This window comes from Bactrocera tryoni, chromosome 1 (assembly GCF_016617805.1).
Source record: "Bactrocera tryoni isolate S06 chromosome 1, CSIRO_BtryS06_freeze2, whole genome shotgun sequence".
Classification (NCBI taxonomy): Eukaryota; Metazoa; Arthropoda; class Insecta; order Diptera; family Tephritidae; genus Bactrocera; species Bactrocera tryoni.
Genome location: NC_052499.1, coordinates 38,900,629 through 38,926,201, shown reverse-complemented (window position 1 = coordinate 38,926,201; position 25,573 = coordinate 38,900,629). Strand labels below are relative to the sequence as shown.

The 25,573-nt window shown below is 37.7% G+C and overlaps 1 protein-coding gene across 1 annotated transcript in view; it reads left to right on the top strand.

Moving 5' to 3' along the window:
• Positions 1-12,870, top strand: part of LOC120782656 (methionine--tRNA ligase, mitochondrial) — a 41,059-nt gene extending 28,189 nt beyond the window's left edge. Inside the window, exons 6-7 of the mRNA XM_040115029.1 lie at positions 10,233-10,427; positions 11,731-12,870. Coding sequence (XP_039970963.1) covers positions 10,233-10,427; positions 11,731-12,269 — 734 coding nt within the window. The 3' untranslated portion in view covers positions 12,270-12,870. The remainder of the gene's footprint in view (positions 1-10,232; positions 10,428-11,730) is intronic.
• The last annotated feature ends 12,703 nt before the right edge of the window (positions 12,871-25,573 follow it).

Here is a 25,573-nt window from a genome sequence, read left to right as displayed (position 1 = left end):
AGCTCCAATCAGTTGACGGTGGGCTTCAGTCTTTCACACAATACGCTGAATAGAACCTTATATGCGATGTTGAGGAGACTTATCCCACGGTAGTTGTCGCAAATTGTGGGGTCTCCTTTTTCGCAGATTGGGCATAGCACACTTAAATTCCAATCGTTGGGCATGCTGTCGCCCGATCATATTGTACAAAGAAGCTGATACATGCCCTTATAACTTCTTTGCGCCGTATTTGAATAACTCGCCCGGCAATCCATCGATTCCCGCTGCTTTGTTGCTCCTCAGACTGGTAATTGCTATTAGAACTTCTTCATAATCGGGCAATGGAACGTCCGCTCTATCATCATCGATTGGGGAATTGTCTTCACCATCTCCTGGCGTTATGCTTTCACTGTCGTTCAGCAGACTGGAAAAGTGTTTCCTCCATAATTTTAGTACGAGTATGCTCTGATCATTAGTCACTAGTTAACCTCTAGGGGTTCTACAAGAGTATGCTACGATCTTGAAGCCTTCTGTTAGTTGCCGCATCTTTTCGTAGAATGTTCGAGCACAATTCCTGACGGCCAGCTGGTCAAGTTCTTCGTACCCACGCTTTTCGCCCTCTCTATTTTTTGTCTGCAAATGCGTCTCGCTTCCCTCTGCAATTTTAAGATTTTAAATGAGAAAATAAGCAGATTCGTGCGCAATATCAATTTTTGATAGTATACTTTTATCAGCTTAAATACTGTGGTTATATGAGTATATATTTGTTGTCATAACAGCTGTAATATATTATTAATATTGTCTAACAACAAAATAAACAAAAATGTCTCTCAAACATAAAATGTCATTGTATATACAAGGTGAGTTCCAAAGTAGACAGGACTTTTTGAATCTAGCGCCCCCTGGTGGCGCCATCTTTTTGTCGATATATATATCTTTATCGATTGTCCAGTGAGAATTTTATGACATTTCATCGATTAGAAGAGAAGTTATTGCATCTTAGGTATCAGTATGTTTGTTTGTGTTTGAAAATGAGCTTCGAGCAAAGAGACAACATTAAATTTTTTTTAAATTGGTAAAACTTTTGCTAAAGCGTTTCAATTGATGAAACGAGTTTATGGCGATGATTTCCTATCCCGTAGCAGAGTACACGAGTGATTTCAACGTTTTCATACGGCATACTGGCGGCCATACCGGCCAACGAGCTAAAACATTCGTTCGACATGCTTTTGGACCGTGCAAAAAGCTGTATTGAAGCAGAAGGAGACTATTTGAATAAAATAAATTGATTTTGCTGAAAAAATCATTTGTTCTGTTTTTTTTAAGTCCTGTTTACTTTGGAACACTCCTTGTATGTACATATATAATATACATATTGTATTTGTATAAATATTTGAAATTTTGGCAGAGATTGTTTGAAATCCGCAAACTTTTTTGGCATTATACAATTTTTCCCAAATTTACAAATGTATGGATTGCAGTTTTGAATTTATGCCATAAAGAGATCTGGGAAATACACAATAAGTAAGGACGTTTACAAAAAAATACGTGATTTTGATTTATTAAAAGGCTGCATGCACTTAGATTTCACAATTTGCAACAATATTTTGTGAGTATTTTATTTCGAAAGCACACACATATTAGGACGCATGCAATTAAAACACCATTAAACATTTAAAAGTTACGTATACGCAGTGCACATGTGCTATTTGTTTTCCAGGAAAGAATTGTCGGAAATGCACGTGAAAACATATGTATTAAGGATTTATTCGTAAGCCTGCTGAGCAGAGGAATGTGAGTTTAGTTAGAGACAGAGCGAACGCATTGGAAATTAATAAATAGACATACTTATATTATATACACATATATTCGTTTGCATTCAGGCTTCTATGTGGCACATTTCAAAATTCATACAGCTAACATTAAAACAAATAACACAAGTGCTTGTTGCAAACTTTTGCCCCCGAAAAACGGACTCTGCCAGCTGGAAGTGCTTCAAGTGCTTGCGTTGTAATCTGAATTTTACAATGTGGCTGGCGCCTACGCATTTGCCTTTCTGTAAGAACAATACCTTGTGTGTTTTTGTAATTTTTGTGAAAAAATATATGCTTGGGAAATGTGGCGCATTAAAATAATTGCAACTGCCGTTACTTGCACTTTCTCATACAAGTTCCCTCTTTGCGTAAATATATTTAAAGGTATCTGTGTAGGGCCAAATTTGTGTTGGAAGTCCGGAAGCAAGAACAAAAAGTCGAGAATTAAATTTAATACGATCCAACTACCAGTCTATCACAACCGTTTAGTCAGCAAGTTCTGTGAACGGTGGAACTCTCCTCACGCCTTTTGCGAATAGCTCGAAACAAAGAAATTCGTTAACATACACACGGACATAACTCCTGACACTAATCCAAGCGCACACACTAACACTATTCAGAACACCTTGTCGTGGCAGAAACCATGCTGAGCAGCTGCTTGACGCAAGTGGAGAAAACTTGTAAAAGCTGAGCAGTGAAATGCCGATATTTACAGACGCTCACGCACAGGGCGGCGAAGTGAGAGCTTATGGCGTTTCTTTTGACTTGTTTGCCTGCACTGACTTTGCTGCTTCGAGCGCATTATGTAAATATGTATTGTATGTGTGCCGATGTTACCGTTTGTTTGTGGCACACATAGCGCACACCGCATAGCAGAGCTCGAGCGCCACTTAAGCAAATAGACAAAGGCTACAAGGTGGCTTTCGACCATTTACGTAGGTCTACATGTTCACTGTTGCTGTATGTTTGCGGGTGTATATTTTGCTGTCTATGCATCTGCTAGTTTGACATCATTTTGGCTCGGAGCCAACATTTGCATGTGTATTCGCAGCTGAGTTCAAGATTTCCACTCAAGTAATAACGCGCCGCTTTACAAGAATGTTGCTTGTATATTGGGGTTTTAAAAATGGCACCTGTAGACTTTTGGCGCACCAAACATACCTGAAGTAGTAAATATGTATAAGCGTACCTTTGCTCGAGTCTAAGGAATTGCTTACCCACACAGTTTGTGAGCTTTCTGCTGCTTATAAGAGCAACACCTTGGCTTTGATTGAAGCTTATAGCCCCGACCATGAAGGAAATCTTCTGAGTCTTAAGCACACATACACAAAGTATTGCTTTTTACTTAAGTTAATCGACTCACATAGACTGCTATATCCAATACATAACATACAATACCTAACATATTAATGCTTACAGTTTGCTGACAAAGATTTCACCGTTTTTTAAAGTCCCCCATTTTGCGAAAAGTATATGTAAAGTCAGAGGGTCTGATCATTGTGAAGAAACTGGAAACATAAATAACAAGACAGGTAGAAGGAGAAATCACCAAAATCAAACACCAATAATGTTATTCGAATAAAACCATGAGCAAATAATGCGTCTAAGGGACGTCATCTCATGTCCAAACATGTATAAAATGTGATCATGGCTTTTCAAGTCCTCAGATACCATATGATAGTATCTATTTATTACTTTTTTTACCAAAAATATCAGTGAAGCTCTTAAATGAAAATGGGGTAAAATCGGTACAATACTTACTATACATATGTATACTATTAGTATTAGCCCCCATATGCCTAATGTAAACATTTTCGAACTTGCGATCGACTGTATAGCGTAAATACCGTTCAGAGGGCGTCTCCCTCCAATAATACTATGTCATTGTCCGTAAATTGAATAAAATCGTAAGTATGTGCTGAGTCGACCATGTCAAGAGGACCTTGAAAATTTCGCTAAATCACTGATTTTGAAATGAGGGACAAGACACATACTGCGTGATATAAATATTTCGTCAAAATTATTATTTTTTTTTGTTAACGTTATTGAAGGTTGAATTTTAGAGCATTAATAAATTGTAAAATTATTTTCTCATAAACTACTGCAGACAAAATGATGAAATTGTGTGAACCCCATTTTTCATGCATTCTTCACACTGAAAAAAGAATTATACAAAACGCGGAAAACGTTCACACTTAATAATCATTAAACGGCGAATTTCGTCTTGGAGTGATCTACGACGACGATTTAAGTCACGGCACCATCAGTACACAGTAGTGAATGTTGTAATAACTAATCGCACGAAAATGTTCGCTATTTATTTCCATTTTTGCCCGAAATGAATATTTTAAGTTACTGTAAACAGCACAAATAGCGTTCGTCTGCCAAAACGTTTGGAGCATGTATAATATCAAAAACGTCAAGCTTTACTATAAAGTTGTGAATTGCCAGATTATAATACTACGGTTGCCAAAGCGCGAAATATAAAAGGCAACCTACATAAAATGTTTCACCCGAACTTAACCTTTTCTTTCCTGCTTCTATTAATTTCACATAGCACAAGTTCCAAGCATCACTTTCGCTTGTAGGCGTCTTTTTGAAAAATGTGATTTCGAAGATGTGCGCAGTAGCTGCTCCTTTGTACGAGTATCAAAATGTCAATATAGAATTTTTTCTATAAACTCAAACACAAGTTGAGTAAATCTTCAGAAAAATATATTCGAGTTCATTTCCTTACTCTTACTTCTAATTACACTGGCCAACTCTGTTTTTTTCATACGATTTTTGTGATGATAAGTGTGTTATCAGCTGAATAATATATGTATATTCCCATATATGGCGATAAGAGAAAGAACGTTGATAGATCGAAAATTTTCTACGTTTAATGTCTCGAAATAGCGAAATAAACAAAATTCGTTATATGCAATATGTAGCTTCTCAGAAGAAGTATACATATGTTCAAATTCATCTATTTGTGTTCTAGCGGTTGTAGAGACAACATATAAATTTTGATTTTAGTTACAGTGAAAAATTGGAAAAAAAGTAAGTTAAAGATATTAAATCAAAGGCATAGAAACATATGTCCCATATTTCCCATTCAATAAATCCCTAACAGCTGGTGCTTCTCTCGCTCTTCTAAAATTATATCTCTCTTTAACAAAGTAAGAAGATCGTTTTACTGAGTTTAATGTGACTTATTCAACTTTTAACATGAACCATAATATGGCAATTAATTTCTCTTAATTCTAACTATATGGGAAGAATGCCACGTGGTGCAGAACTTTCGAATGGGAAGCGTTTTAGAATAGTTAGATTGCTAAAAAGTCGGCAAAAAATTTGTAAAAGTTTTGCTTCGTAATACAGTCACAAATTATTTGAAAGATTCTCAATACTATGGAGTATTAAGGTTGGTACGCAGCTCTCAAGTAATTGCTCAAGAAAAAAAATACATTATTTCTCAAGTAATTTTGACAGCTGGTTACGCATTGTGAATGATCTGCATTAGAAGAGCAAGAGAGAATAAACAAAGAAAACAAACTTTGTGCGTAATATGTATGTGTGTATGTGTATGGTAACATAAATATTTTCATTGAGATTTAAGAAATGTTGTTGATGATTGGTAGGTTTTATACAACATTTCAAAATGGAATATACTTCATAATAATGATTTCAACTAATTTAGGATGAATTTGACGATTACTTCGAATTTCCTTCAAGAAACAATTGTTGATTTGATGTTTCTTCTCGCAAGAACCAGGTTTGCCATATTCACATTTTACTGAAAAAAAGTATCAAAAATTAGTACTAGATTTCTTGAGAGCTGCGTACTAGCACAAGTAAATTTATCGCAGGAAAGTTTCTTGCCCGTTTCTTAAGCGTTTTTTTATATGAAGTTTTTACATTTCTTGAGAGCTGCGTACTAAGCTTTACGCGTACTGGTTGGTTAGCAGCAGTTGATAAACGCAATAAGAAGAAGATAACTAGCGAACACGCAAGTAGAATTTAACCTATCAACCATTATCAAGCGTGTTCATCAAATAATGGAGCTTAAAATGAACGTGTTTCCTTTTGCGACAAATATTGGTTTTAAAAGGACCAGTTTGAAAACGTAATTTTTGGTGATTAAAAAGCTTTATTTGCATGGTTCCATGGTTCATATGGGAGTGCCACAAAATCCCAAAAAAAAAAATCCCCAAAATTAAAATCCCCTAACACGAAATCCCCACCTTTTTTTTGAGGCTGTGTCACAAAATCCCCATTTTTTTATTTTTATTAAATATTATTAGAGATCATATAAAAAATAGTAAAACCGCTCTTTAGTTGAGTTTTAATTCGTAGTGACATATATATGTACCCATATATAACAATATATAGATATAGACGAGAACGCATGACGGATTTAGAGGAAAATAGTGGCGATCATGTAATACAACGCGCTCCTACTGTCCATAATCATGATCCAAAGGCCCATGAAGTATCTGTGGCACAGGCGAACAACAAAGTAAAGGATTTGAGTACATCATCTTCACTAGCGCCTTCCCAAATTATTGGGAAGCAATTGTAGATTGCCCACCAGACCGCTGGGTGTACTTACCATCGAAACGAGCCCAAAAAATTAAAATAAGCCGACTTCGAAAGGTTACATATACCAACGAACCAAGAAATGTACAGGACTGTTAAACTGATTGATATAACATGTATTGCATTTTCTTTAATTTACCTACTAAATATTCGTGAAACCATTAAACATAAAATATCTCGTGAAATTCAACTTTAGATATAATATTGAGTATAGAATTAACTTTTTATGTGTGAAATACATTGAAATTAGGTTTAAAATCGCAGCGATTTTAAATCTAATTTCAATGTATTTCACACAGAAAAAGAGGATTTTGATGTTGGGGATTTTGATTTTGGGTATTATGTGGTACACCCGGTTCATATAGTCATCACAAATATTGACTTCTTTTACCGCTAAGTGCACATCTCAGTCAGCTGTGTTCATTGAAATAACAGTGCAGCAAAGGCATATTCCTTTTCGTTGGTTGTTCGCACGTATTTAGTTTCTGTTAAATAGAATATAGAGATTAAAAAGGAGTAAAAACCCTATTAGATTTATTTCATTTTATGCTTGATATTTTTGCACACATCCACGTATTTTTTGACTGTTCACTGAAATAGCAGTTTTTAATTTTGCTCGATGAAAAGTGTCGACAAAATTTTGTCAATGTATGCATAATGAATTCGATTGAGTGGATTATTACATACATTATATAACAAATAAAAAATTTTAATTTTAGTACGTAGAGGACGTCACTGCTCCAAGGGTGATATTCTTTTGAGTTAACCACTGTGCGAAGATTAGTAGAGTCCAGGCAACTAAGATTATGTATGGTGAAAGTATCGGGTGATTTTTTAAGAGCTTGATAACTTTTTTTTAAAAAAAAACGCATAAAATTTGCAAAATCTCATCGGTTCTTTATTTGAAACGTTAGATTGGTTCATGACATTTACTTTTTGAAGATAATTTCATTTAAATGCTTGACCGCGGCTGCGTCTTAGGTGGTCCATTCGGAAAGTCCAATTTTGGGCAACTTTTTCGAGCATTTCCGGCCGGAATAGCCCGAATTTCTTCGGAAATGTTGTCTTCCAAAGCTGGAATAGTTGCTGGCTTATTTCTGTAGACTTTAGACTTGACGTAGCCCCACAAAAAATAGTCTAAAGGCGTTAAATCGCATGATCTTGGTGGCCAACTTACGGGTCCATTTCTTGAGATGAATTGATCTCCGAAGTTTTCCCTCAAAATGGCCATAGAATCGCGAGCTGTGTGGCATGTAGCGCCATCTTGTTGAAACCACATGAGTCAACATTTAAATGAAATTATCTTCAAAAAGTAAATGTCATGAACCAATCTAACGTTTCAAATAAAGAACCGATGAGATTTTGCAAATTTTATGCGTTTTTTTTTAAAAAAAAGTTATCAAGCTCTTAAAAAATCACCCGATACATATGTAAGGGTAATTCTATTGGATACTGAAAGTGTATAAAATTTCATTGACTTAATTTATTATATAATTTTATTATATGGTATATTTGCTAAATAATATTTGAAATGAATTTTAAAGAGATCTCCATTTTGCACATGTAACTATTTTCTATGAAACTTAAGTATATTTTTTATGCTAAGTAGTTTCAGTTACCTAATGAATATCGAATGTTTCTAATATATTTCAAAAAAGGAAAAAATAGACCACTGCTGACGTTCATATAAAAACGAAAAGTAAATTCTTCAAAGAGTAAAAAGTTAGAAGCCTATAACTCCCATGAAATCAACAAATATGACAAAGACCACATTTAACTTTGATGTCGCCACATTAAGCGAGCAATACTCTCAGTGTCCGGAAAGCACATAAATCGCAGACCAATCCGCCAATGCAGCAATATGATCCTGTAAAGGACACACTTTTAATACCTGCTCCAAAGAAGCTTATAATTTTTTCACTTGGACGAATTTATAAATTATATAATTTGTTGTTATGCTCGTCCCAGCGCATCAATTTCCTCTTAAGTCTTTAGAAAGCAGAGGCAAAACGCTGATTACTACAGCGATTTGAATGCATGGTCAAATGCATGGGGCAACAGATGTGCAAAGCTAGTCAATGATTTCCAACATTTTAAATCGCTCTTAGCACTTATTATACCACGTTTAACAATTTTATCCATCTGTGGATTGTGGGGCATGCATCGTAAATTTGTTTGGCACAATTTTCTGTTTTGCCTACTAACTTGGGGAAAAATTGTGAAATCGCAAAATGCATAAGATGTGTGTAAGTCATGCAATTAAATTGTCAGCAATGCTCAAATAAGCGATTAGTTCGACTTTCTCATTCAATTGCCCACCTGAGGGGAAGCAGAGCAATAGCGACGTGCCACATCTCTCAAATGGCTAATAAGAAAATGTTTTACTGAGATTTCGAATGCGAAGCTTTGAATAAGAGTGAGAGTAAATATGCAGGAGCATGTGTGGTTGTTTGTTGTTATTGCCGGAGCAGTGCGCTCGTTGCTAGTCAATTCGAATGCTGTTGCATAGACATGTGTTGCTTAAATTAATCAAAAAAACGCAAGCGAATGGAAAACATTTGAACATCACTACGCGGTCATAAACCCAGCCAGAAATCGTATAATCTACTCGTCAACAGTTCCAACTAGCGCAATGAAGACATATACTCGATTAAGGATTGGACACACTATCATAACACACGCCCACTTACTATCGGGTAAAAGCCCATCCATTTGCCCCCTTTGCGATGACACCGCTTCTATCAAACACTTACTCACACTCTGTCCGATGCTTCACCCAACAGCCCACAACTCTGGCAACATTGATCTCATAAAACTACTAAGTGAACCTTCAGAAAAAAACGTGATGATTGTATATAGATTCTTAAAAACCAACGATTTGTTAAAATATATTTAAGCAACTTACATCTTTACTAACCCTTAGCAAATAGAATTTTTCACCTAGTTATAATTACAAGACGGCTGAAGGCCTCGTAGCCAGTGGTGCGTTTATGTATTTATATAATAAAACTCTTTTTGTTATATGAATTATTATAAATAAAAATAAATAAATAAATTAATTAATTTCGTCGCAATATGTTGCAATTTTACCATCTATTCAAATACGATATGTTGAGGGTCTAATAAGTTCATAATACGTTTCCTGCTTTGGAATGCATTTGTTTGTGTGTATATAACACTTTTATAAGTAAGTACAAATCTTGGTAGATATGGGTGGTTCCAACAGTTGTCTAGTTTTATTAGTGCACAGTTTCGTCGAGTTTTAGGATATTACTAGCAGATCCGGCTACGGAACCAGATGTTGTCAAGATCAACTTCTTCCAATTGCCAGCATAAAAATTGGTTATCATCAATCTATACCACTGACGGTAGCGGTGTCACCAACTTCATTTTGAAAGAAGTACGGACCGATTATTCAACCAGACCAAAAACCACTGTCAATTTAGGTTAATGTGTGTTTTTTCGCACCAGAATCGACAGTTTTGTTCGTTTACCGCACCATTCATATGTAATTGAGCCTCATCGGAGGAGATGATTTTCTTAAAAAAGCGTTATCGTTTTATAACTTTGTACTTGCAAGTCAAAATTTTATTCTTCGCGCAGTGCTCTTATGATGGAAATAATGAATAACTTTTAACTTTTGGGGTGGGAACTGCATGTCGCACATGCAACGTTTTCAAATTATATATTAAAAACGTCACGCACGTAAACATGCTGCAGAAACATAAATATGGCGTTCATATAATTTTTACGCGAGTACAACAAAACCAGTTCGTATTTATATCACGTTATTCTCTAATTTTCAAATATACACCACTTTAATACATCCTTCTTTTTGTCTCTGTTTTTCTTTTGCAGACTTTAGCAACGTGAAAGCTTTGCGCATCCTGAACTCTGAACTGGCAGACACACTGGGAAATCTTTTATCACGAGCTTGTGCGAAATCCCTTAATCCGCAACAAGTTTACCCACGTCTGCACGCGGCGCAACTCGCCGATTTGTTGCAGATGGATGCAGCCAAGCGACTACAGGACTCCTTGCAGCAAATTGAAGGTAGCTTGCTCCGTTATATGCACTCAAGTACACATGAATAATAGGGAGTGCATTTGTTGGTGGCTTTGCATCGCCGCGATCTAAACCACATCGCAAAAAATTGGATTTTTGCGCCGTGAGCGCTCTGCCGGTGCAGCATAGAAAGAAATTTATTTACCAGCGCGAAAATTAGAAATACAGCGTTTACACACATACATATACCAAATAAGAAAATGCATCAGCTCACCAGTTGCTACTGCAATATTTCCTCGACTCCCTCGCCAGTTGCATGCCGCGATGATTAGTAAAGTTTTACATGCTCACAACTTTCATTAAAGCAATTTAAGTTACGCTTATTCGGCGTTTTCGCTTCATTAAATCGGAAAATTTTGGTGAGAAATTTTAAAGACGCACTCTCCTTGCTATGGCGAAAGTTTTCTGCTTGATGATGGAAATTCGTAAAGTTTTAAGTATTGAAAAGCACTTCTGAAAAAAAATAGCAAAACATTAAAATGCAATGCCGTTAAGGAAATTTTCAGCTGATTAGTGCAGGTTGCAAAGTTTTTCAATGCTTCCTAATATTCTCAAGGTTCTCAAGATACCCATTAGGTCCGGAATGGTTATCTTTAATACTTAAAGTAGCATATATCCTGACCAAGGAAGTCACTAAATGTCAACTCAGATTATCCCTCATCAGTGAATGTAAGAAATCTACTATCAAAGAGAGAATTAAAATTTACCTTTATACTCTCTGGGATAACATTAGCTTGACAGGTAGTCCCGAATTGAATCGCAATGGTTCAGTCTTCGTTTCAGATGCCAATGCGACAACAGAATTATTTGAAGTTTTGCCTTCATGAAGATAGTAGAAATAAAATATAACTCCTTGAAGTCCCCAGACTAGGTTAGAAGAGACCAGTATTAGAAATTGCGGTCGAGAATATACATACATATGTATATGTCAAAACCATACTCTTCGCAGAGAAGGGAATTATCAATGCCCCCTGCCTGTTTTATAACCTTACTACAAATTACCCATAAATACTTTACTGTAAGATTTACTTATAGCAAAACTCACCCTCCCTCTAACTAAAGTCAATGAAGTTATGAAATCAAATCGAGAAATATAAATATTTTTACAATTTCTTCCTTCAACGTGCTCATAAAGCACACTTGTTGCCCTGCTGTCCAGCATTAACACTTAATTTTACGCGCACTTTACTCGCCGAGTCACCGACATTCCATTTCTCATTCTATTATCTACTTGAGATTCCCTTTATTACTCATCAACTGGCAACTTTATGACTAATATTTATATTTGCAGCACGTTGCGCCCAGCATTATGCGGATAACAATTTCTATTTGGTCGTGGACACCGTTATATCCACTTTGCATGCAGCCAATAACTTCTTCGAGACGGCACGACCGTGGGAGCTGAAGCGCCCGGCGGCGGCAGCAACTCCCGGCAGTGGGGCGACGGACGCCGCAAATGTGCAGAATATTGAAAATTTCCAACGGCTGGAGACGATAATCGCTATGACAATGGACACGTTGCGCATCTGCGGTATTGTGTTGCAACCGATTATGCCGCAGTTGTGTGGCAAGTTGCTCAATAAATTGGCAGTGCCGCCAGAGCAACGGTTATGGCGTAATTTGGGCGAATGCTTTGCCACAACAGCAGCGCCGTCGTTGTCATCTAATGAAACTGTAACAAGGCCACTTGCTGCGCACACCGATGCCGTGCTCTTCCGGCGCATACAACTTGACGAGAGCGAGTTGCACGCGGACAAACAACAAGTGCCGCCGAAGACCAAACCAAAGGCGGGTCAGAAAGCGATGAAGAGCAAGAAAGCAGCACAGTAGTAACGCCGCGGGTTAATGTGTGTGTACGTAGTAGGGATGTTGTTGGGTGGAGTGTGCAACTGCGGCAGGCTAGCCACACCAACAATTGCCGCAATGACAATAAAATAACGACAATGGCAAATGCGGCTGAAAGAATGCCTGACGCTGGCGCTGCAACGGCTGCATTGACATTCACTGTGTGCACGGCAATGAAGTCATTTAAATTTGTTACAATTTCTTGCGCTTCCTGCCGCCATCCGCTACGTGCCACCATGCGCCAAGCGTCTTCTGGCCGCATTTTAAATGCTACGCTGGTGCTGTGCATCCTTATGTCCATCGTCGTCGTTACTCGTCGCTTTTCTTATGTCCTAGCAGCTGCTCCTCGCGGCCATCACGTAGCGCTAGTAAAGTGTTTTAATACCTGGCGTCGAGACTGCAGCCGATTATTCGTAGCCGCTTATTTCATTGCTTCTACTATGCTCTTAAACACACATACACATATTTCTCGCTGTTATTTTAATAATCACTGTATATACGCTGGTATCAGCGGAGGAAGTGGAAACTACTGCAAAGTGTAGATTTACTTTAAGCTATTAAAATAAAACCTAAAAATATTATGTAATACATATTTATTATTTTTAAATTTAAAGCCATGGATCTATGTATGTAAATACAGGCATCTTGAATTAAAAATTCAAGAATGAAAATTTTATTTACGGCTTCAACTAACAAATTATATATCACTATCACTTCTCTCCATGAATAATTTCTTTTCTGCGTTTCTACTTCGAATTTCCGCCTCGATTTGTTGGCTGGCTGCCCGGGTCTTCGATTTCCTTGAGGATTCTACTCTAACGCTGTTCTGGTAATGTCGTCATGAGATTTTGGCAACCTATGTCCAGTTCATTTCCAATTTCGGCGTCGAATTTCGATATGGACCGGTATTGTTTGGTTGCGGTTCAGAGTTTAGGATTGCTAACACTTGGGCAGAATACCCGTGTAATAGTTTGAAGGCATCGGTTGCGAAAGATCAAACTCAACGATTTTTCCGAGGGAGCTTTGGCGATTTTAAATCCTGTCTGTGCAGCGAAGAGCTTAAGGTTTTAAGGACATGTGCGAGTATTTATGGGACAACATAGAGATATTGCACGTATACTCCAAATCTTCTAAGACAACTGCTTATACCTCAAGATACGCAGGTTGCCTTTTGTGTTTCGGGATTAAGCTATTAAAATAAACCCAAACTACTAGTGTTGCAATCTGGAAACTCTCAATTTTATCGTAAAGTTCGACATTTTTGATGGTGTGCATACTCAGAATCGCATGCCAAAACGTGTATTGTTTACAGTAGCCCAAAATGTTATTCTTGAGAAAAAAATGAAATTAAACCTCTAACATTTTTGGCGATTATTTTTTACAATTTTCGACGTGGATTAACCATCAGTAATGCATAGATAAACATAATTAAATTTTTGACAATGAGTCTTCATCAAGGACCAGAGTTTATCGATGGTATGATGAATTAAGTTGAACTCGTAGATCACTCCATGACGAATTTCGTGAAGATCGTCCAAAATCAGTTCTGGTTTCGGTAACAATTCATGCAAAACAAACTCAAAGGTTAACGTTTTTCGACACCTAAAGTGGCGGTTGATGCATTCAAAAGGCATGTTATAAATAAAAATAACAACGGACGATGACAAATCAAGACAAAAATGAGCTACTCTACAGCCAGTTCTTCAATAACTCTTAAGGTATTGATATCCTCTACACATGGGCAATGGGATATGAAGCCAGCTAGTTCCTTACGTAGCCCCTGCACTAAGGAGACCGACAACTATTTTGTTATGAGTCCGCACGAAGAAATGGAAGAGAGCAATTTTTCATAATAATGCTCTCAGATGTTAATTTGATTATCTTTGAACGTTGTCAATTCGCCGTTTTCCTCTCTTAGCAGTTTGGTGGTCGTAAACAAAATGATAATTGGCAGAAATGGATGTATACATATGTATATAATATTTAATAAATAATGATCATCTGTCTATGATCTAATCTTTAATAAATAATGGTCATCAGACCAAGATTTGTATCCTATCACAACACAATCCGATCGTGGAGGTTTTGAGAAAAAAATTAAAAAATGGGCAAGTTCTCTCTTTTATGATATATGTCAAGTAGTCGAAATGAAAGGATGTTTAGGACTATTGCATTTACAGCTGTAACGATTATCAACGGGATTTGAATGTTCACTGATGGCACTTAAATGCACGAATTTCGTATCTAGATGACCCAGGTGCGATGTATTTTTTGATATCTTGTAAGACCCAGTCTGTTGCGATTGGGATAAGGGTGCATTTTGATCAGTTTTTCCCGTGATTCCACTACGAGCAGGTAGCCAAACCAGTATCAGACTTGAACACAAGGAAACCAAAAAAGTCCTGTGATTACATCATTCAAAATTTAGGGGTCGCTTTCACATATGTTTAAATTTTATTGGCACACTTCCACTCGTCGCAATTTCTGGTCATCAGTGAGCACTTTTGGGACCATCTTCGCGCACACCTTGCGCATGTTCAAGTGCTCCGTCACAATGTCATGAACTACAGACTTCGATAAATTTAACATCTGGGCAACTAAACGAATACTTAGTCGGCGGTCTGAGTTCAAAACTATGCGCACACGAGTCACATTGCCGGTGTTTGTCGAAGTCGCAGGTCTCCCAGCACGGTCTTCATCAGCGACCTCTTCCCGGACCTCCAAATAGGCCTGGTGCCAAAGAAACACACCACTTCTTGCTATAGCAACATCTGGGTAAGCCTGCTTGATCATTTCAAGCGTCTTTGTCACAGATTTACCGAGTTTCACACAGAATTTAATCGCGCAACTCTGCTCTAACGAACGCTGTATTTTATTCTAGAAACACGTCGTGCGAAAATGTTTGTCCTGACTCTCCAGGTGCTCAGATACAACCAGCCGCTTGTTCGTTAGCTAGGAAAACCGTCTACCGATTCCAGTCGGTCCGGACAAACCCTGCAAGTATCAGCTCAAGTATCTGTAGAAAAATAACAGTGCCCAATATTGGTGCAGTTATTTGCTTGCTCGAACATCCCCATAGCTTACATGCTTGGTTCAGCGATTTTAAAACTTTAATTCGTCAGGAAAATAGTTTTTTTTTTTAATGGCTTTAAAGTATGTAGGTTGAGCAAGTCGCTTGCCCAATTTTATAAACAACAAGAGGTTAAATCTGAAGGACCGTCGGGTCTGAGGAGAGGCGTCGTCATATGCAGCATTGAAGAGCTTTCGATATCATTGCATATGTTGCACATCGTTTTTCATTCAAAAGACAAATGTTTCAATGAAATTGACGGAAACGGTAGAATTAAGTTATTTAATGATTTAAAATCAAGATAGTATATGTACGTACCGTATGGAAATTAATTAGAAATGCACTAGTGCCTTTTAAGTAGTTCTTTCTATTGTCATTTCCTAACTTTATCCTTAGCAATGAATCGTTGATTCCGAGAGGCGAAAGTTAGTAAAGTTAACAGCTGCTTAACCTGCTGCACTTGAATCCACTTTTCGCGTTACTTTCATTAGCATTACTCGTGTAGTAGTGGCCACTTGTGAAAGTTATTGTCAGCGCACACTCAACCATCTGAAAGCGGTGAACGCAACCCAAGTGCATTTCATTAGAATGCGGAGCTGCATTGTAATTGTGTCGGCTGCCACTAGCCCCGCAGTCACTCCCTTAATTCGCCCTGACATGGTTAATTTTATGCGTGCCATTAAATGCAGTGGTGGAAGTAAGCTTTATTTTGCCGCTAACCAGCACCATTAGCGACACACACGACGTACGTACAAAAGATTATGTCCGAAGGGAAATTGGGCCTATCAAAAATACATATTACATTGCTAGCGCGTTTGTAGTTTACGTATGATACTGGTCCAAGATAGTACTTGTAACTGTCGTCGTCTAGAAAGTCAGCATCTCGTTTTACAACTAGACCATCTTAGATTTCAAAGCAGCACATTGTTAATAGATTTTATGAGGAATTTCATGGCAGAAATAATAAATTTAGATCGAAATCGATGTGAAGTATAATAGATAGTATAATAATAAATTATGTTATAAGAGATTATATATATATTTTATAAGTTTATTAGACTTTAGTACTTGAGAGGTAATCTTAGATATTCTTTCTCAAATCAAATAGTTAGCATTTACTGTTTAACAGATTCCACAAATCTGCCACCAAATAAAATGTTACTAAGAAAGGGGGTATTTCTCCTCTTCTTTGCATGCCTCCAGAAAACGGGTTCAATAAGTTCGAGCTTTGAAAAGTTTTTAGAATGAATTCATATTTGATCGTCCTAAAAAACCGGTAAATAGTGTGTTATCTAGTATTTGCAAATAAATTTGAAATTATTTTGGTCGTGTGTACACCAATGCAAATTATAGTACATTAGAAAATTTCGTTTCGAGATGCTAATACGGAGTTTCCGATTCCTAGCTTTTAGTTTTTTAAAGTCGAAAAATCGAATCGGAACTTCAGATTGAATACTGAATTGATCCGATAAAAGACTTACCTTCCTCGTCATGAGGGTATCTTCTAATCAAAATATTTAAGAAACATTTTAGTCGAAAAATGCTGGGCGCCTCATTAGATTTTCTCTGCAGGTATGTATACTGGCTCGTTTCATATTTACCACGCAGCTGACACCGACTCGTGCTCATCTCTTCGCGTGGTGGCACAATTTTGCATTTTACCAGCGATGTTTCTTTTCCTCTCTATTTCATTGCATTTCCTACTCCGTTCACAAGCGTTCGCCACGCCTGCAGCTGCTTACCGCCACATTGTGGTTACTAAATGAGTTCCACAATTAATTTAACTTTGAGGTGAAAGCGTACTTATGCCAATTACCGTCGTGCGAGTGCAGCACGCAATTCTTTTGAATGACTCCCTCACACACACACACGCACTCACGTTTGTGCACGTGTATATGTGTGCGTGCGTGCTGGCGGCTACATGGAAAAGCGCAACAGGAAATTTAATTCTTTCGCGCTTATTGTGCAAAAATTACAACGCCACTGCAGTTGAAATGCCGCAAGTCACTGTTTGCCGCCAATAAAATCGGATTAAATTATGTTCCTTTAAAACGGAAAAGGTCATTAATATACTTTGAATAAAGTGCAGTTGTTGTACTTAATTGGAATGCAATATAGTCACGATGGTGTGCCTTACTTTGTAGTTATGGCTTTGACATTGCTAACTCGGCACGTATGTGGTAAAAGTATCGCATCCGATTAGAGGTTACTTTGCATGGGTTCGCTTAAAATGTGTTTCCTGAGAGGTTACAACATAAGATTATACTGAAAATTATTTACGATAAGTATAGCGTGACGTAAATAACACAGCTGTAGTTGGTTTAAAAATGAGATTGGTTGCTGCAAGTGTCTGAGCTTCTATGGATAGGGAGGACATAACTAGAAAAAGCTCATAAAAAAGATTGGTTTTCATGAATCATTCCAGCAAAAAGACGCTCGTCCTAGATATTAGCTTCAACATGCATATATTATCCAGAAAACTTAAATGTATATTATTGGATCTCTTTGTCGAAATTGCTAACCCGTTATCATTATTTTTATCAAGAGATGTCCTCTCTGAGATGTCCTCAATAATTGAGTTTGAAATATTTGCATCTGATTGCGTTGTGTAGTAGTTTTAAGTTACGGAGAATGCATAGAAAAATGGTGTTGAACTATACAAATATCAGTTGAAGTTGAATACAAAAATTGGTTTGCTTTCACAATTCATAGAAATTCGCTGCCGATCGTTTTTTGTGTCTGTTACTATAAAATAAAAAATAAACTCCACATCATACCGTTTAGTAGCAGTCAAGCGACTCTTTTCACAGTGCAAATAATTGATTAAATACTCGTATTATGAATCAACTGTACATAATCACAAGTTCTTAAAGCAGCAGCCGAAAAAGAATGTTGCACAATAGAAACAAGAATATACCGTTTTTCAAAGACTGCTGCTACAAAGCACCAATTAGTTCCTTCAACTCTTTAATATTACGATCGTTGTCCAGATAAAATGTGGTAGTTTACCTGTAACAAGCTAAGCAATTTCTACATCTCATTCGATACAAGTCCGTATCGAACGCGTAGACTGTACACACAGCGATTCCGTAGGCTTTACATACATATCATTTCGTTACGTCATAAATATTCGGATGATTTTAATTATTACTTATTTCGTATCCGAAATAAAAAATCATTCTTACTTAAAACATTAAACAGGAGTTCAAGGGGCTTATAAAAAACTTAAATACAGTAAGGTATCTTCCTCTTTATTGCCGAGCTTACAACAGCGCCCCAGAAGTTCTTCCTTTTCGCTGTTCGCCGCCAGTTGGAGATTAAATGTGTAGCCAGGTCCCTATTCCCCTGGTCTATCCAACGAAGTTGAGGTCTTTCGCTTTCTCTGCTTTCCCCGGCGGATACTGCGTCGAATACTCTCAGAGCCGGAGTGTTTTCATCCATTCGGACGCTGTCTCTTAATTCGATTAATTATGTCAATGTCGTCATATATCTCGTATAGCTGATAGTTTGACGTTGCCGATCCGCAGAACCTTTCTGTCGAAAACTCTTAGCGCCGACTCATCAGATGTTATCATCGTCCATGCCTCCGCACCATAGGCAGGACGGCGATGATGAATGAATTGTAGAATCTAGTCTTTGTACGTCGAGAGAAGAACTTCTAATTTGCCTATTCAGTCCGAGGTAGCACCTATTGGTAAGAGTTATTCTGCGTTGGATTTCGAGGCTGACATTGTTGTTGGTGGTAATGCTGCTTCTTCGAAGTTATGATTGTCAATGGTGACGTGAGAGCCAAGTCGCCTGTTTGGTTTCTGACAGAAGATATTCGTCTTGCCCTCGTTCACCAGCAGACCCATTTGTTAGAACTAACGGCGCGGGTGTTGAGGCCAATGATATCAATATCAGCGAGGGGCGCCAGCAGCTGTACACTCTTATAGAAGATTTTACCTGCTCGATTAAGTCCTGCAGCTCGAATTATTTTTTCCAGCAGCAGATTGAAGAAGTCGCCTGATAGGGAGTCGCCTTGTCTGAAACCTCGTTTGGTATCAAACGGCTCGGAGAAGTCCTTCCCAGTCCTGATGGAGCTTTTGGTGCTGCTCAACGTCAGTTTACACAGCCGTATTAGTTTTACGGGGATACCAAATTCAGACATAGCGGCATAAAGGTAGCTCTTTTTCGAGCTGTCAAAAGCATCTTTGAAATCGACGAAAAGGTGGTGCGAGTCGATTCTCTTTTCACGGGTCTTTTTCAAGATTTGGCACATGGTGAATATATGGTCTGTTGTTGATTTTCGAGACCTGAAGCCACAATGATAAGATCCAATCACTTTGTTGACGGTGGGCTTTGATCTTTCACACGGTACGCTAGAAAGAACTTTATATGCGATATTGATGAGGTTAATTCCACGGTAGTTGGCACAGACTGGGGGTTTCCTTTTTTGTAGATTGGGCATAGTACACTTAAGATCCAATCATCGGTCACGCTTTCGTCCGACCATATTCTACAAAGAAGCTGATGCTTGTCCCTTATAAGTTCTTCGCCGTCGTATTTTAATAGCTCGGCCCCCGCCGCTTCGTTGTTCTTCAGACGGGTAATTGCAACGTCTGCTCTATCGTCATCGATTGGGATATCGGAACCATCTTCTGTTGTTGTGCTTTCACTGCCATTTAACAGGTTGGAGAAGTGTTCCACCGATAATTCAAGTTTGCTCTGGGCATCTATCACTAGATCAACTCGGGGGGTTCTTCAATGATATGCTCCGGTCTTACAACCTTCTGTTAGTCGCCTATGAGATATGCTTCCACCTAAATTGGGGTCCTATTTATAAAAGTGTCTTGTTATTGCTTACAATACTAAATTTTGTGGGAAAGATGGACGAATTTTCCTTTAGAATAACTTAATAAAAGAAAAAATTAAAATAACCAAAGCTTCTTCAGTTTGATATATCAGGAATCATACGAACGCACTGTTTTTGGGACATTGAAATGTCGGTTCATGTTTGGTTACAAACGCCACCTGAAGTTGCAGTTTTTGCCCTAAAAGAAGGATGCTTTAATATTCCCAAGTATTTGATATGGAATTTTTTAATCTTTTGTAATAAAGTTTTTGCAAAAGTGGTATTCGAATACAAAATAAGAAAAAACGCTTACTTCGATTTCTCTAAACTTATAACACCCTTAGCAAATATGCATATTCCGTGAAAAGAACTTTGAATGGTCAGTTCTTGTGGCAGGTTTATGTTATGTGTAGTACCTCGATCTGAATAAGTGTTTCGGAAATTGCACTTTTGCCTTGGAGAATAACCCATAAGTGTTTCGGCAATTGCACTTTTATGCTGCATTCGATGAAGGTATCTCGTCAAATGAAAAGGTTTTTCATGCAAGCACTTCACTGCTATTGCTTAATTTATTGGGGAGAAGAGGACGTGTGCAAAATTGTAGACCAATAATGCGAAAGCTGGACGACTAGTTCGAATATGTATATACAAACGGACGGACAGATTTTTACGCTAATCATTATTTATATATGTATACTTAATAGGGTTCTGGCGTTTCCTTTTAGGATTTCCAAACATCGTGAATGGTGTTCAGGGTATAATTATTTATCAAATGTACTATATCCATATATAATATATAGTAAGCGTGTGGTATGAAAAACACAAAATGTATAAAGCAATTGTCTGAGTGCTCAGTACATTTGATGTATAACTTTAACTGAGTAAAACTTTTAATGAATTTTTTTATAGAAAAATAATTAAGACCTTTTTTGTAGAGCGGGCAATTTTTTGGCAGAATATAATTTTTCCAAGATTTTAGGTTTACTTTTTTAAAGCAAAATATTAAAACTCAAAAGAAGTTTGATTTAGACACAGAGAGCTTTCAGTGGGCTTTTATCAAAACACAATCAACTTATAACAAAAGGGACACCCTAGTATAGATACGGGGTTTGTCCGGAAAGTAATAGGACTGATTTTTTCCCGCCGCGACTGTTCTTCGAAGCGTGCGCGCACTGACTGGATTCGGTAGAGGATGTTCCTAGCTAACGCATGAGCGGCTGGTCAGTTGTCTCGGAGCACGTGCAGAGTCAGGACAAACATTTTCGCGCGACGTGTTTCTTTGAGTGCTGCAAGCCGGAAATGCAGCGTTCGTTTGAACAGAGAACAGATGTTGCTTTAGCAAGAAGTGGCGTGTTTCGGTGGCATTGGACCTTTTTGGAGGGCTCTCGCCCAAAAAAGGGAAGAATGAGCAAATCCAAAGTGAAAATGGTGGTCTTGTGACATCAAAGGCATTGTCCACCATACATTTGTTCAACGCCAAGTTTTACGTGGAAGTCCTCAAGCGCTCTCGCGCCGAATTTGTTTTGATGTCTTCAATTAACTCAAGCTCCCCGGAGCGGTTCTTTGAGTTACAAGAATAGCCAGTAGTCACATGGAGCTAAATCAGGTCAATACGGTGCTTTCTCAATCATATTTCTTGAGAGTTTGGCCACAATTTAAGACAAATACGTTAAAAAATTTTGAAAAACTCGACAAACACTACTGAGGTCGACTCACATAAACAGCTGTTCTAAACACACTGTTTGACAGATCGCGCTAATTTTTGTCAAAAAAAAAAAAAAATTACCTGTCTTCCATTTTAGCGGGAGATGATAGAGCGAAATGAAGAATTCCCGATACTTCGTTGTCTGGGTGTATAAATATACAATAACATCAACTACTATCTTTCAATGATTTTCAAATATTTGACAGATTATTGACTACGAATTGAGTGAATCCGCATTGTCGTGGTAGAAGCTGTGACGGAGAAATGCGGAAAATTGAAAGCGAAGTGACATGGAATGTCGAACGAAAGCCATTAACGGAGCGAAGCGTGACAAAGTCAAGTAGAGTGCAGTTAAGACGATATAAATGCGAACAGATGCAGCCCCGCAGTTGCGTATCTATTTAGCCGGACATGTATATGCACATATAGTACAAGCAGCACGTCGTTAGTGCACTGCCTTGCCTCGCCTTGCTATGTGACGCCGCATTCATACAGGCAATCAATTGTCGCGCTCAATCATAGAGAGTTCACACACTTGTCAAAACGGAAGCGCTGACACAAAGCATTGACGACAAACGTGCAGCGAAACGCATTTTTGCCACTCATACGCAGGGTAGCACCAACGCAAACTGCATGATGCACTACTGCTTTGCTCTGCCGGCGGGTGCGACGTGTTGATTACATTGTGTTGTGCAGTGCATTGGCAACGCAATCAATTGGCACAACGACAGCAACAACAAGCAGTTGTGGATGAGCGGGTTGATGGAATCCATTGTGCGAACAGAAATGTCAATAACAACAACAGAAACTCCAAGCAGAATGCTCTTAGCAGAATGCTCTTAGCACAGACAGCGATTTTCATAAGTTGCTGGCTTTTACATAAAAAGCATCAATTTGAATTATCCAGTGCGTTCAAGTTCACATTCGCTTGTGTCATTAGTAAATGGACTTTTCTAAATATTTCTCTATTTAAATTTACTACATTCTGGTCTTTTTTTTAATTAATCCACCTTCTCTGAGCATATAATCTAAAAGGAGTTAGGTGTCTTACAAAAGCTCCACTAGAGTTTGATCAAAGTTACTTAAAAGCACGAAATATCTAGGCTGGTCGATCAGTTAAGGGGATCGTTTCGCTGTGCCTGTGTGTTGAAAAAAACTAATCAGTACGATTTATTTTTAAATAAATACATTCATTACGAATACAAAATGCTTTTTTAATGTTTATTTATTGGGTGTGTAACAGTTAAATTAATTGTTGAAATGACACGTAAGAAAGGTTGGTCTAAAACAAAAATTTCAGAAAGATAATTAATCTGAAGGAAAATCGCTATCGCGCTCTGGAACTTTTTTTTGAAATTTGACCAAATGGTAAAAATGACAAAAAGTATCGAATTTAGAACTTTTTTCGACAGTTTTTCGTAGCAAAAAATACGGAGATTTAAAAAAAAAATATTAAAATCTTCCATAGCACGATAGCGAATGACGTTAGAATTGTTCTCTCCAAATTGGAACTAAAAATCTTTACAACTCTTTAATTGAGAGTGCAGTCGCTATGTTCCACACAAATATCACAATTTTAAATTCCATCTGATTCCTTCCTTTCGAGTGTAAAAATTAAAAAGCAATTAATATAACATGATAAAACTTTGCAAGAATAGCAAATTTGAAGTATGCTACCTTTTCTTGATAATATTGTCTCAGTGTATAAAAGATGGGTTTAACCGGGTCAATGCTTCCCTGAGTCCCCATATACCTAATATAAAGATTTTCGAACTTCCGGGTAAAAATAAAAGGGCGTGTTTACTCATAACAGTATATCTTTGTGCCTAAAATGTAAAAAATGAGGCTAAAACTTGACACATCAAGGGCAGTGGTGACCATATTAAGCGTTAACCAGCAATTCAGTGGGTTTGGTAAAAAACTCAATTGTTTCACCATAGCTGCTCAACAGACAGGACCGGCTGAAGCTTGGACATTCGCAAAGCTAATGTTCCAGCATCTCCTCATCTTTTGAGCATGCTCTGAATTTTGTCGAATCCACTTTTCTTACCGCTTGGCTGTCCACTAGGATTACGATCTGCTCGGCACCTTCTGTTTTGCCAACAACAACATTTATATAATTTTTTCAGTGCTGAGGTCACTATAGTGTTATTGTTACAGGAATCATTTTATTACAGAAACTTAAACATTTCACGGAACAGTAGTCTAGCTTCGTTCATAAGCAAGCTTTTCTACATAAATGGATTTCAATGGAAAATCAATAACTTCCTTTCATACATTCCTCTGTGGGGATATGTGTAAATTTGTGTCCAGAAAATGTCTTCAGGGAAAAGCAATCAATAACATTTCAAGGTTATTCTGTTCAAGCCTATTAACTTCGAAACCTCAATGTGGCCAGAGTTAATTCTCCAAATTTACCAGCAGCGCTCACCTTGTCCGGACAAGTAACTAATGAGTTTTCCGCAAGATTCTACGGTCCACTGAACAACTCTGATGTACGCACTGAAGTCGATCTTTATCGTTGACGGTCACTGAGCCAGCAAACACATTCTTTCATTTATTCCAAGAATAAAGTCTATTGCATATAATTCGGTGTTCCAGACAGATTTTTCGTGTATTTTTAATGCCCGATATGTAGATGATTTTCTAAATAAATGGAGCTTGATTAGGGCTGGAGACAGCGACAACTGTTCAACGGCAACCATAGGTGTTCAGCAATCCTGTGAAGTTGTGTCCACCAGCAACAGAAGAAAAATGGAATGCTTTTGATATTTAAGATAATATTCATGTAGGGTTAAACGTTGAAGTGTAGATGCCTTAGAAACTTTGTCTGTCAGAAACCATTTTAGTTCCAACAAAGTAAAACGCTGTGTACAATCATAATGGAGCATGATCAAGCATGAACAATTCCAAAACAAATATCTTTAAGCGTTGGTTTTTCATTTCCAAAATTTTTCGCTCAAATTCACTATTTATCAAAGAGCTAAAGGCGAATGGAAAGAATTTGCAGCTTCAAAAGGTTGCTTTTTATGTTTGTAGCTTGTGCTATAACCTTTAATACTACAGCGTTATTATTCAAGCAAAAAAGAAGAAGACGGTGAATGGTGAATGAGCGAATATTTGAAGCGAACACCCGCAAGACGATAGCGCGTAGCAGCTACCGGTGAGGATGCACTCAGTACCTTCAATACGACAAAGTGCTGCTATCTCCGTCCAGAGATTCTTGCGTGCAACAAAATGATGCCGCATAGGTAGAGAGAGAAATGCTGAAAGCAAAGGAAGCTGAAGCTGTATCAGTCAAGCGGACAAGTAAAGAGTTGCATGCATGCTTATCATGCATTTTGATTCTATTGCTTTTGTAAGCTTGTCAAACATAAACGTTAGGGTTGCTCACTGACAGGTTAAATTTTTTCTCACTTTGCTTTATTATGAATATTGAATGACATATACTTTATAATTTTAATCAATACTAAATAAGTGGAGGTGTGTATCTGTCTGAACCAAAAAACGTCTTAATCGAATAAGAAAAATTTGTTGGAGCTTTCTCCCTTTTGTTACTTTGATAATACGCGTCTATTAAAATGCTTAGTTTTACCGATTGTATGCTTATTGAAAGGTGTAAGGTTAAAATTCGCTTAGAGCTCGCACGCCTGCACTCATGCAAAGCTTCTCTACTTTTA